At 37.6% G+C, this 13,813-nt stretch overlaps 1 protein-coding gene across 3 annotated transcripts in view; it reads right to left on the bottom strand.

Annotated features, from left to right (window-relative positions):
- Nucleotides 1–3,995: 3,995 nt before the first annotated feature.
- Nucleotides 3,996–13,813, bottom strand: part of lamb4 (laminin subunit beta 4) — a 72,923-nt gene continuing 63,105 nt past the window's right edge. For 2 of the 3 annotated variants that reach the window (XM_031899007.1, XM_031899008.1), the window contains exons 31-36: nucleotides 11,357–11,428; nucleotides 10,892–11,090; nucleotides 10,410–10,548; nucleotides 8,010–8,186; nucleotides 5,655–5,808; nucleotides 3,996–4,158 (exon numbers count right to left, since the gene is read on the bottom strand). In XM_031899007.1, coding sequence (XP_031754867.1) covers nucleotides 4,025–4,158; nucleotides 5,655–5,808; nucleotides 8,010–8,186; nucleotides 10,410–10,548; nucleotides 10,892–11,090; nucleotides 11,357–11,428 — 875 coding nt within the window. In that variant the 3' untranslated portion in view covers nucleotides 3,996–4,024. The remainder of the gene's footprint in view (nucleotides 4,159–5,654; nucleotides 5,809–8,009; nucleotides 8,187–10,409; nucleotides 10,549–10,891; nucleotides 11,091–11,356; nucleotides 11,429–13,813) is intronic. The other variant, XM_031899009.1, reaches the window with a different exon arrangement.

Below are 13,813 nucleotides of genomic sequence, written 5' to 3'. Positions count from 1 at the left end.
CAGAACAATGGCAAAATATGCATCTGGTTAGTATTTAAAAGCTATTCATTTCACTAATAACATTCAAAGAGGAACATCAGAACAAAATGTTGGTGTAAAACTCCGGAAAACTATGGAAAATTAGGGAAAAGAACCCACTGAAATGCATTATAAATTGTAAAAAAATATGTAGCTAATTAGATCCCACAGATATTTCAGCAGGAGGATTATCTTTTCAATATTCACAATCACAATCACTTGTATAAACCAAGCTTAATAAGATTAATATAAAAAATGTTAACAAAACTATATAATATATATATACATTTTTGCTGCCATAAAAGACAGACTTTGCAAGCATTTCAATTTAAATTATAGCTGAAAATGCTTCCGTATTCTATTTTACCATAGGTTTTAAACAAAATCTTTTCCAAATTGTAATTTTCCCACACATTTAAAATGTAATGTTTGCTTTGTTCAATAATTGTAGGTTTACACCTTAAATAAATATCAAGGAATAATTGGAGGTCTTCTAAAGATCAAAGATTGTCGCTCATGTTTAATTTTGTCTCCACATTCCTTTGTTTTTGTCATTCTATTTGCTGACTCACATCCTTCTTGATCATTATCTCTAAAGAGTTAAGAGGCCTTCATTCCAAGAGGATCTTTGATGTCTGCATGAAGGACTACTCCCCCATACAAAATCACTATTAGAAATTATAAGCTCTTCTGCATTTTCTACTTCTAAGGCTGAATCCACACAGGGTGGAATCATCTTAATACTGTACTTTCAGACAACTGGTGAGAAAGTCTCTTTCCGATGAGGCAGGGAACTAGCAAAGCTGTTATATCTGTCATATATACATTTACATTAAAGCTAACTATGCAAAAGTTTTGGATGTCTGTTGCATCATGCTAGTCAAATGGATGGTCAGATTGCTGGCTGTTTGGCTCTTGGTTGGTCAGGTTACTGTGGGGAGGTACTGTATAATGTCATACAATTGTATGTTGCCAAACAATCACATATATGTGTCAATAATGATATGTTTGGCTGGGCTTGATTTTTAGTCTTGGAGACTCATCCTTGCTGCATTTGAACCAGAAATTAACTGTCCAAATATCTCATAAATAAAAGCTCACACATGGACATCAGTTTAGTTGGAAAAAAATTAACTAATCTGTGTTTTACCAGCTTTAGGCCTGATTAATGTAAGTGACAAACACTGCATGCTATGAAAATTGGTGACGGCGTGACTAATAGATGGACTGTAGATGGTAAAACTATGGTATAGATACTAAAGCTATTAAGGATTTGAGAAGAGTAACCAAGAGGATCTTTGGGGTGGAGCCCTTCTCCCCCCCCCCCAAAAAAACCTTGCAACAAATGGGAGAACAATAGAAATGAATGAAAACACAAAAATGTCAGTTACAATATTTATTTCACTATATAAAAAAATTGAAAATACATTTATGGCAGAAACTACACAATGACAAAACCAAACCTTACAAAAAGAGAGTTTCTATTGTCAGCCTTTCTGTGTCTTCCTTTACAGTTTTTCCCTTAATTTAGACATGTGCTTATGGTGTCAAATTTGTAGTGTAAACGTGGCAGGCCATAAAGTGGCTGTCTAAGTAGTGATGGGAGAAATAATTTTGCAGGCATGGAATTTCATGAAATGGGTGACAAAATTTGGCATGGGAAGATTCGCCCCATGACAAATAATTGTGACCCGTGTCAAAAAAACGGACGTGCGCGACATTTTATAGTGAATTTTTCACCATTCACTCATCACTACTGACTCTATGCTTAAAGGGGCCTGTCACGCTAAAAAATAACTCCAAATTATTTTTATATTCGTTAGTTGAGCAAAATAAACTTTACTAACTCTTTCTAAATAATATAAATCTTGTTTCCTGCCGTCTGGGAATTACCCAATCAAAGCAAGCAGGCTGACGCCATTTTGTGGACACTGTTATGAAGCCAAGCTTTGTATCATGCCAAAATGTTGTGTATGTGCCAGAATGAGGGACCAGATGCCCATGCCCTTGCACTGGCTACACAATTAGATGATGAGGAGGGAGGGGAAAAGTGAGATGTGCAGTGACATATAGGTAGTGCTGATGTGATGTGTGATTGACAGCTGGGATTTTTAATTACCTTTATAATGGGTTTGGAAGTGTTAATATAAAAATGAATTTGGGTTTCATGTTTAATTTGAAAAGGACTTTTATTATCCATCTTTTTATGTCTGGGTGACAGGTCCTCTTTAATTTCACATCATCTGCTGATGCACTGTGAACTAGTTGACTAGTTGTATTAGCAGATATCACCTACTCTATAATTTTTAGTTTCAAACAAAAATAAGCCTAAATGATGGCAACAGAGAAGCTAGAATCAAAGTAAGATGCTTAAAATTATTCTGTCATGATTTTTATGGTGTAGTTTTTATTACTAAATTAAACTGTATTGCAAATACTTTATTCTACCATATAAAATTGTTATTCTTGAACCAATGAATATATGTTTTTAGTTGTAATATTTGTGTGTAGGCAGCCATCTCAGTGCATTTTGCCTGATTCTGAGCTTTCAGAAAAAGCAAGTACTTCATGACGCAACAGCTTTCAGATTGTCTCTCCTACTCAATGTAACTGAAGGAGTCATAGCCAGACTTTTTGTTTTGCTATGGAGTGCTATTTTTATATCTCATAGCAACAACTAGGTGAGGCATGGGATCTTTAGGAAGTATGTCAGAAGTTGACCACTGGACTGTGGGGTGTGTTAGTAATTTTACAAAACTGAAGGGATGTGGAATTCTTTAAAGTGATACCAACATAATACTAAAAATTTTAATAACAAGTAAATGTTTGAATCTGGAAAACACTTTATAGGCCAGATTCAACTTGATGAGAAAAGCTTATCTCCTAATTTCATTCTAGATTATCCCACAGAGCCAGATGAAATAAAATGATAAAACAACTAATCTTGCTGTTTATCACATGAAAATTTTGCAAAATCTGTGGGAAAAAAATTGGACCTGAATTAGGAGATAGGTCTTAATATTTTATCATGAAATTAATCTGGCCCTATATCAGGGGTCTCAAACTCGTGGCCCGCGGGCCATTTGCAATACAATATTTTGTGGCCCGCACCAACGCCGAATGAATGGATCGCGATTTTTATTGCGATTCAAGGGATAATGCAAGGCACGGCGGGCGGGAGCTGCTGATTGCGGAAATGACATTATGCCATCATAACAGTTATTATGGGAAGACGTAAGGAGCTAATTGTGCACACAGAACGTCTTCCCATAACAACTGTTATGATGGAGTGACGTCATTTCCGCAATCAGCAGCTCCCGACTTTTTTTTGTGAAATCCCTTATGCGGCCTCATCCTGACTTTGCCTCCTGCGGCCCCCAGGTAAATTGAGTTTGAGCCCCCTGCCCTATATACAGTATACTGAAAAATTACCAGAAGGGGTGCAAATTCTGATCATCCATTGTTGTTATGACTAATTTAAAAGTCCATTTGGCCTAATTTACTGCAGAGTATATAGTGCAAAAACCAGGTTTTGCCCCCTGCACTGTGTGTTGTGCAGTTATTTATTTATTTTTTCCCTGTTTTTTATATAGCCCCTAAATGTTTCTTCAGTGCTTTAGAAATTATTCATCATTCCCTGCCCCAGTGGAGTTTACAACCTAAGGTCCCTGTCACATTCACTATAGTCAATTTAGTGGAAACCCACAAAGACACTGGGAGAACATACAAACTCCTTGCAGACAGCCCCTGGCTGGGACTGAACTCAGGTCCCAAACACTGCAAGTCCATTACATGGACTGGTTGATGTTTCTGCATTGTGTTGCTTTTAGTATCTTCTGTATATTATGTCATGACTTTACTTCCCTTAATAAATGATTTCCTGGATCTCTCTAAATAAATTTACAGCAGCTTTAATGAGCATGGCCCTCCAATGCTACTGTTAGTGAAATATAAACAGATGGAGATGCAAAAAGAAATTTCATTGGATCATAAGACTATTTTATGCTTAACAAGTAGAATATGTAGTCTCTACATGAACAATGTCATTTTTCAGCTTTATGGCTTGATTCTCTAGTCCTTTTAATTGATTAGCCTTTTCTTGATTTGTTTTATTCAGTTCATCAATCTTCTGTTCCAAGTCTGCAAAATACAAAAAATAATATGCTTCTGTGTTCTGAACAGGTGCCAACATAGCTTAGTGCTGTAAAATAGCTCTAGGGTTTTAACAACAATACAAACACAGTACATAAAACTACAGCTCAATAAAAATTGTAAAGAAGACCCTGCACACTAAAGCATTATTTTACAGCTAAAGATGGGATGGGGTAAATATGTGTCACTAAGAGAAAAGATGGGTCATTTATAAAGGCACCTGGCACATGTATGTCAAGGAACTATAAGGGATTTGCTCAATTAAAAGCCACAGAAGACTGTTTGAGTAAAATATTGGGTCTTGCCATTCATGTAAAAGGAAACAATCAAAACAATAATGAAGAATACACTAAAAGAACCTACTAACCCCCCCCCCCCAAACAGTAGTGTAATTATAGTGGCAGCAGACTCCGGGGGAACAGGGGGGGCCAGACCGTGGGGCCTGCCTCCTCCATGGCAATAAAACACTTTCTCCTCCCCAACCGATCTCCTGAATTTTAAACGGGGAAGAAAGACACAGGCAGGTGGAAAATGCTGGCAGGAGGCAGGGAGTAGGTGGTCGGGGGGGGGGGGCTGGTAGGGATCTCTGTGCAACAGGCCCCTCCAATGATATTTTTGCTGGGGGACACGGCACACACTAGTTATACCACTGCCCCCAAACTAACTTTATGACCATGTGCACACTTACCCATATACCTCAGCATCAAAGACAAACTTAACCTATGCACTAAAAGTAGGTGTCTATCATACATTTCACTGTTCATGACTGCACATATTTCCGATATAGCCAAAGGGAAAAGGGAAATGCCACCATAAAATTCACCTTTAGTTTCATAGATACAGAGATATTCTGACACATTTGAATTAGGTTGTACTTATTTTTTTCTTAAAAGTCTATAATTCTATAACAGTTCAAAAATATGTGTATAGGTCAAAATTTGTAATAAAATTGACCCTAGTGTGAAGCAATAATGTATCACTCAAGTGGACACAAGAAAAGAACTTCCGTATTGAGAAGTAATTACGACATTCTTATGACAAAAGTTAAAAGAATATACACAGGGGCGCATTTATCAAAGTACAATTGTTTCCGATTACAAAAAATAAGTTTTCGCACTGTGCGTATTTTTTGCCACTTTTTCGCGTACTTTGCGACAATTTGCGCATCAAAATCGTATTTGTCGTGCCGAGAACTAAAATTTCGGATTCATTAAAGCTTTGTTAGGGTGACTTTCCTTGTGCCACGTTGGAGCTACAGAGTGCCATTGAGTCCTATGGGAGGCTTCAAAAAACATGCATAGAAGGATCAATGTCTTCCCACCATTTACGATTATTTGGATTCGAAAATTTTGTGACTTTTGGATCGCCAATACTATATTATCCTTACTATTACGACTTTTTCGTAAGCATTATCGTGAAATTTTCGATCATCAGAAATTATCGCATCTATTATCGTACTTTGATGAATCTGCCCCATAGGTTACCTGATATACTTTGAAATTTGTTATCAATTTCTTTAGATAAATCTTCAGCTTGTTTTTTCAACTGTTGCAGTCTTTCTAATATTTCTGGGGGAATTTCTTTTTTCTTCAGCTTCTCTTTGAGAAATGCATATTTCTGTTTAAGATTATTAAGATTCTAAAACAACATTAAATTAAAAAAAGTAAATTATCAACAAGCATTAACCAGGACACATAGCTATACAAAATGCATAACACACCAGGAAAATTTGTTGGAGATGTAACAAAGAAATAGGAGATATATTACACATATGGTAGTCCTGTTCTATCAGCCAATCCTTCTGGACTTCAGCATTTTCTCTGATGTCGAATTATATTTCACAAGATTTTGTTTTATCTCTAGAACTGGTGTTATTAAACATTTATGACAAAATTCCAAACAAAGCTCTGGAAATAGTCATTTTTCAATTATCAAATACAGTCAGACTTTTAATTGTCAGGAATTTGAAAAAACAGGAGGTTCCAAACATTTCCAAGCTTATGGGAGAAGGTAGCAGTAATATAGAATATGAAATGGCAGTTCCAAGAAATATTTTGGAAAGAAGATTCATACAGGAAGCTCAAAATATATGGAAGAACATTTCTCGTCTTGATAATTTGTAGTTATGTTTGATGTTAATAAAAAGTAAGTTGAAAAAAAAGTAAACATTAAGTGGTGCCATAGATCCCAGAAACATATTTATTTTGAGTTTGTAGGTTGGCTCACTAAAAAAAACCCATACAAGGGATTCTTTTTGCATGCTATTGTTTTTTTAGGCTATTTACATGGATGGGCAAATCACTTTAATCTGTGAAGCGGAACAGCTTATTTAAACTGCTGCAGCCATGTTCCTCTCACTTTCATATTGTCCCACAGGAAAGAGGAGATGATTATGTAGTTGCCATGAACCTCAAGTCTCAAAAACCAACAATCTTCTTTTGACACATTAGTGCTGAAACACCTGCATATCAGAAGCGTTCTGTGCAAAAATTGTATGATTTAAAATTCTAGTCTTTAATGGTGGCTTGGGACTGTGAAGAGCAAGTAGTATTTGGTTGTAACCATAATCTTTTGGTGTACTGATTAATAAGGATCAGTATGGACACCATGCCAAGACTTTTTACCCACCCAATATTCTGTTGAATTTGATGTATTGATTTTAAAATGAATGCAACACATACTTATTTAATAAGCAGCTTCTAGAACAGGGGTCGGGAACCTTTTTGGCTGAGAGAGCCATAAACACCACATATTTTAAAATGTAATTCCGTGAGAGCCATACAATATGTTTGGCCTCGGATGCGGCGGGGCAAGGTAGGGCGGGTCCCAAGGAAGCCGGATGCGGATGCGATGCAGAGGAGGGCATGGCCCTCGTTATTTTTTTTTTATTAAAGATTTGGCAGCGAGCCAGATACAGCCATCAAAAGAGCCACATCTGGCTCCCGAGCCACAGGTTCCCTACCCCTGTTCTAGAAGCTAGTGTGATTGCAACGCTTTATAGGCATTCATAAGGATCATCTAGATCAGGGGGCTCAAACTCAGTTTACCTGGGGGCCGCAGGAGGCAAAGTCAGGATGAGGCTGGGCCGCATAAGGGATTTCACAAAAAATTGGCTTTCAAGGGATAATGCAAGGCACGGCAGGCGGGAGCTGCTGATTGCGGAAATGACGTTATGCCATCATAACAGTTATTATGGGAAGACGTTCTGTGTGCACAATTAGCTCCTTAGCAGCTAATTGTGCACACAGAACGTCTTCCCATAATAACTGTTATGATGGCATAACGTCATTTCCGCAATCAGCAGCTCCCGCCCGCTGTGCCTTGCATTATCCCTTGAATCGCAATGAAAATCGTGATCCATTCATTGCTTTTGAGAAGGCGTTGGTGCGGGCCACAAAATATTGTACCAAGGGCCGCAAATGGCCCCCGGGCCGTGAGTTTGAGACCCCTGATCTAGATTTCTCTGGTTTTTGCTCTGCTTTTCAGGTGCCTCAGCATAAGGTGTTAATTATCCAAACCCAGCAAGTTATCTCTATGGCTAAAATGAATTAACAGAAGGAATCCCCTGTTTAATACATATAACCCTTACCCTTACCCGTGCAGACTTCATCACAAAACATACCCAATCCTTTTAATGAAATTAACTATGTACTAATGTTACCTAAACACTTCTGTATTTAAATCATTTTAATTTTGTATAAACATCATTTAACCAATTTTGTTTGCTTGTATTGCACTAATCATTCTCTTTCTTCTATTTTTAAATGATGCGTTGAGAACAGAACGTATTGTAAAACAAACATTGTGAAAGACTCTGCTTTACCTAAAATCTATGTTACCTTTTCACTTTCTATTGCTTCCTGCAATGCAGCCTTGGCTTCATTCTCTGCTTTTGCAGCACTGTTTCTATTTTTCAGCATCTTATCCTGTAGCTCTGCTATCTTTGTTTCTAGCTGAGTATAGAGATCATTAATAACCTCCATTCTATCCTCTGTCAAATCCGCCTGGGATTTAGCCTGAAAACAAAATCACAGTAAAATACATTTAAAATATGAACACAATCGGTCTCATTTCTCATTTTTTTAATAATGCAACAACTTTACCTAAAGCGTCTTAAACTACACATTTACACTGTGAACAAAGTAGCAGACCTAATTTACAGTAAAACATTGGGCATATGTAATCATCATGGGCAAATAGGTTAGGTCCCCTGAAATACTCTTTTTAAAGTGGGGGGAGCAGGGCTCCGGTGCCCCACAAAAACATTACAAATCCCGCAGTGTGCTTTGCATTGCATCCACCAGTACCACTGCAGTAGATGTATGGCATCACATTGAGTCTGTATTGTTTCTGCACCAATATTTTATATTTTTGCTATTTTATTGTTACATTTTATTATTTATATTTCTATTCAAGTCCTCTCCTGTTCATATTCTAATCTATCATTCAAACCACTGCCTGTTTACTGTGGTAAAACTCTGGCAACCAGATAGCGGCGCTGAAGTCCTTAACTAAAAATAAACAGTAAGGACAAACTGCTAAACCATACTAGAATTTAATCGAAAGGTGAACTACCTCTTTAATGGCAAATAAACCAGTCCTTTAACCAACCGTGAGCAATAGCCTACAAGATCCAATACTACCAGCCGCTTCGCATTTTCTTGTTTGCTAAAATGGCACCAACTGCCTTTGCAAAGCCATCAACTTTTTCTAAGCCCATTTTCTTTGTTAAATATATTGCACAGATTTACCACATTCAGAATTAATCCCTTGCTCAGATGAATAAAGATTCTTTTTGCATGGAAGCTCGATAGGTTTATGAGTAGTGATCATATCCACTTACATTCTCTTCTCTAGTGTAAGAGCTCTGGTACACGGGGAGATTAGTCGCCCGCGGCAAAACTCCCTGCTCGCGGGCGACTAATCTCCCCGAGATGCCTTCCCCCTGCCATCCCACCGGCGAACATGTAAGTCGCCGGCGGGATGGCAGACGCGGCGGGGCGATTTCGGGAAATCGCGAAATTGCGTCGCCGCGTCTGCCATCCCGCCGGCGACTTACATGTTCGCCGGTGGGATGGCAGGGGGAAGGCAACTCGGGGAGATTAGTCGCCCGCGAGTAGGGAGTTTTGCCGCGGGCGACTAATCTCCCCGTGTACCAGAGCCCTAAGAGAAGAAATTTGTGGATGGCCTCTCTGTAGTTAAGACCTTGTTTTTCTTTAGTAATGTTATTATCCCTAAATTCTTTTCTGCATGTGACAGATGCTCAGCAGAATAGTTAGGGGCAGAGAACCAGAATCAGATAAACAGAAAAAATGTTTAGACTTTTGTAGAGGAACATGACTTGACTCCAATAAATATTCTGTTACGAGCTGAGATAATGAGTAGATAGATAGATTAGAATTTTGTTGGGGGGGGGCAGAAATGCACATAAAGAAAGGATCCATAGAGAGTAAGTAAATGGAAATTAATGAAAAGACCAATGGAAACAACAAATAAAGACAAAATTCTTAATGCAGATGACCCTTTTTTTTTACCTTGCCTACTTTACCTACTTTAAGGCTAATGGAAAGTGACCTTAAAGTAGGTGGGTTGGAACAGAGGGGAGCGCATAGCTAGAGAGAAGCTGAGCGCTTCTCTCTATCTATGCACTCCTCTCTGCCATGTCTGTGCATTGACAAGTATGGGGTCAAGCTATGTGCAGATATAGGGAGTAGATATCACTGACAAAATACACAGTTTTGCATTTCCTATACACAGACAGTCTCTACTGTGCTCTAAACCTGATGACCAGTGTAAGCTTGTGCATAATCTCTATATCTGACTACAAACAGTTAAAGCTACCCGTACAGGTACCAATAATATCGCATGAAATGAAGTTTTGCACAAATTAATGGTCAAAGGTTGGAAAATTTAATCTGCTAATGTACCATGTTGACCAGTTTATGGTGCATCAGCAAATAAGCTGAGGCTCCTTTTCACTTGTTAAAATCGTTCGCAGGCTCCACATGGATGTTCAGTAGCCAAACCATGCCTTTTACCTCTATGTCTCCTCTATGCCCTCTGCCCATTAGGTCTGTGGGCCGATTGGGTGAAGAGGGTTCATCTTTGCCTCAGGGCTCTGTATGGAGTTCTACTGGAAGTCAACCATTGGCCAGAAATCTGAACAATCAAATTAACCTGCTCTTGGGTGATCTATCCAAGCTGCAGATTGCAAACTCAAGTGAATATTCTTGTCATACCTCTAAAAGCTTATTTCTGATATCCTGAAGATCATTATTTATACTTTTCAGGACAGATGAAGTTTTTTTCTGAGAGTCTTCTGCCATTTTTAAAGTATTCCATATCTCATCAGTGTTTGGGAGAGTTTCAGCTAGGTTTCTAAACAGAAGAAACATACATAAATTCAATATTCCATACATTTAAATGTTATTACTTCACAGTTCATTACTCAGATTTTTTGTCATATTGGTTTAATAGGTCAGTTAAACAGCAATTTAATGTGTGAGCAAACATTTATGGTTTTTTTATTTGATTTTATTTATATTTTTCATTTTTATTTTCAGTTCAGCATTGTTAGGTATCTTGTATTGTATGTCTGCCCGGCACTTTAGTACATGGAGGATAAACAGTGCTTTGTTTTCTTCCTTCCTTTTCCTGTTTTACTTTGGTGGGTTGCAAGCTGAAAGGCACCAATTTGCTCCTCCATAAAAGAAACGTTTACCTAGCTTCCTTTGCTCTTTGGTTAAGTTTTGTAACCTCTTCTAGTTGGTTTTGCAAACTCTTCTTATTTTCCTGGTAGCTATCACAATATTTCTTGATCTTACTTAGCATGTCAATTAAATCATATGGAGCCGCAGGCAGCTTAATGGCAAGAATTTGGTTCACTACGTTTTCTATATCTTCAGGAGATATTGTAGCATCTAAAAAAAGGGAAACAGGATATGATGTTAAGAACTAAAAGTGTCCACTATAATATATTCCATGAACAATTGTCTTGCAATCATTTTTTTAGTCATTTCTAAATTAAAACTAGCAGGCTGCAATAGCACTAGAATTATTAGTGGCTTAAAAATATACTAAACAAACTGTTATATTTATAAAATAGATTTTTGATGGATAATCTAAGAAAAAAGCAAAGCACAAATAGCAAAACAGTTAATAAACATATTAGAGAGTTGAGCCTTACCTACTTCCTGTGGTGTCTTAGGGATACTTCCTCCCTGTAGACTTCTGTGGCAAGGGTACACAGGTATGCTGTCTACAGGTAAATGAACAGTATAACAACAAGCAGTCCTTACAAAGGAATGCATATTTAACTACCTGGTGTGACTAAATAATATTATGCAAGATTCAAAATAATGTTCTTTTTTTGTTTTTAAAGAACTTAAAACAGGCTTTGTCATATATCCATACCTCCCAACATTTAGAATTTTTGACCACGCCTATATTTGCAACCACACCCCCTAAATGCCACTCCCAATTGACTAAATGTCTCAGGTTATTTAAAGTTTGAACACATTTCTGGGGTTTTGGGGTCTTGTTTTATGTGTTATTATAATTTTGCTGAAATTGCCCTTAAAGCTGCAAGTCTCAGTTCCCCCAAGAGACCTGTTTTGTTTATTAGTTACAATTGTATCTCAGTGCAGGTGTGGCTTGTCAACTTTCTGGGCTCTCTGCCAAAAGCTACTTATTTAATTAAATGTGAGAAACAATGTTTCTAAGTGCAGGTGGAGCTTGTTCAACTTTCTGGGCTCTCTGCCAAAAGCTACTTTTTAATTAAATGTGTATCTGTTCTAGCGTTCAGTGCAGGAGATCAATGGGAAATGGGGGACTTTTTAGTAAGAATCCGGGGCTGCAGGTCGACCTATCAAAAGGGGGACTGTCCCGTGAAAATTGGGACAGTTGGGCGCTATGATATATCCAGTAGTTGTAAGTCTAAAGCAACTGGATATACCAAGTAGTTTCACCATTTGGATGAGTACTAAAAAGTTTTCCTAATTACTCAGCAAGTTCGGTTGCTTTAGACTTCTAGATATATCATGTCCTTTGGTGTAACATCTGCTTTGTCTGTGTAGTAACTGATATGTTGCGTGAGGAAAACTCTCTACAACAATACAAAAATACAAAAATATTATTTAAACCATCTTCTTATTAAAATTACTAAAAGAAAAAATGTTGGTGCAATGAATGGATTAATCAAATGGGAATTACCCTTTGGGAGTCCAAATGTTAGATGAAAATATTTCATGTACCCAGTGTTTCAAGGGATATTTGTATATGGAAATACCATACAAATTACTAGGTTCACTCGAAAACTTGCTAGTTTAACTGACAGTGGAAGACACCTCTCAGCAAAAATACTGAACAATTAGCAATATTCTGCTGACCATAGAAAGTGTGCAATTCTGTGACCAGTGCTGGAATTAGAAAGGGATGCCATTCCGCTACTTCTTTATTCCTGTGAAATAGCATACCCTCAGTGGGATGCAGCAGTTTCGAATCCCACAACTTTTTTTTTTTGTAATTCCTGAGCTTTCTTTTGCTACTGACCACTTCAAAAATTAAAAAATCCATACCCTGCAGCAATAACATTTTCTACAGCTTAATGGGTCATCTATTTTATCAAACTGTAAGTCCTGGTACAGCCACACAGGGATTGGATGGGCTGGGTGAGTGAACTTTGGACCTCCCTCCAGCTTATCCAAAACCCAAGTGGCTGTATTGGAGAAAAAAAAAATCCTCCCCAGATGCCACCTGTCACTCCCCATTCATCCAGTGTTATAATTAAACATTTACCCATATCTGTTATTGTTATACAAAGTGGATTAGAACTGTATGATTTCTTACTGTAATATAGAATAAACTGGGGTTGTGTCCAGAAAATGACTTTTCTGTTTGCAGAAAATGACTTGCCAGCCAAGAAAAGTCATATGCACTATTTTCACACAGGCCACATACTTTGGTAAATGAATGCATATTGGATATCAAACTGTACAGTAGAAGGGAAAAAACAAAACAAAAATAGCAAAATGGCTCTGGGTGAAACCAGAAAGTGTTGAGTGTGTGAGGTGAATTATAAATGTGGGTGTACCTTATAATTTTGGATGGGGCTTAATTTTGGCATAGCATGCTATGTGCGGTACACTTTTTTTCACCCCCATTTCAAGTGTTGACTGTGGCAATAAGATGCATGTCTAAAAGAGGGTTAGTATCTTTAGGTGTGCCTGACATTCATGTTTCCATATTCATTTCATAAATGAGTATAAGAAACATAACATTTCTCAGACTGTGATGTAGCTGGATATTATTTGTTTATTTGTTTTCATTTTACTGCAGATTTTTCTTTTTCATGTTGGGGTCAGATAAAAGACTTCCATGTGACAAATCACATCACACAGCTGTACAACTGCCAGAATGAATGTTATCAGTGACACTTGCTATATAAATCTGCTGGCAACATTGTACCTTGCAGTAAGTTTGTAAGGGCTCTGGTACAGGGCTCTGTAAATAAACAAATAACACTTTTGTATTAACATTGATCGCTTATCACATTCACACAGTCACACTTATTAATCATACACATTTCTCATCCTATTTGCATCATCATTTTCCACCTCTTAAGGGCTCTGGTACACGGGGAGAT

Source organism: Xenopus tropicalis, chromosome 3, assembly GCF_000004195.4.
Source record: "Xenopus tropicalis strain Nigerian chromosome 3, UCB_Xtro_10.0, whole genome shotgun sequence".
In the NCBI taxonomy this organism is placed as follows: Eukaryota; Metazoa; Chordata; class Amphibia; order Anura; family Pipidae; genus Xenopus; species Xenopus tropicalis.
This window is presented reverse-complemented; position numbering and strand designations above follow the sequence as displayed.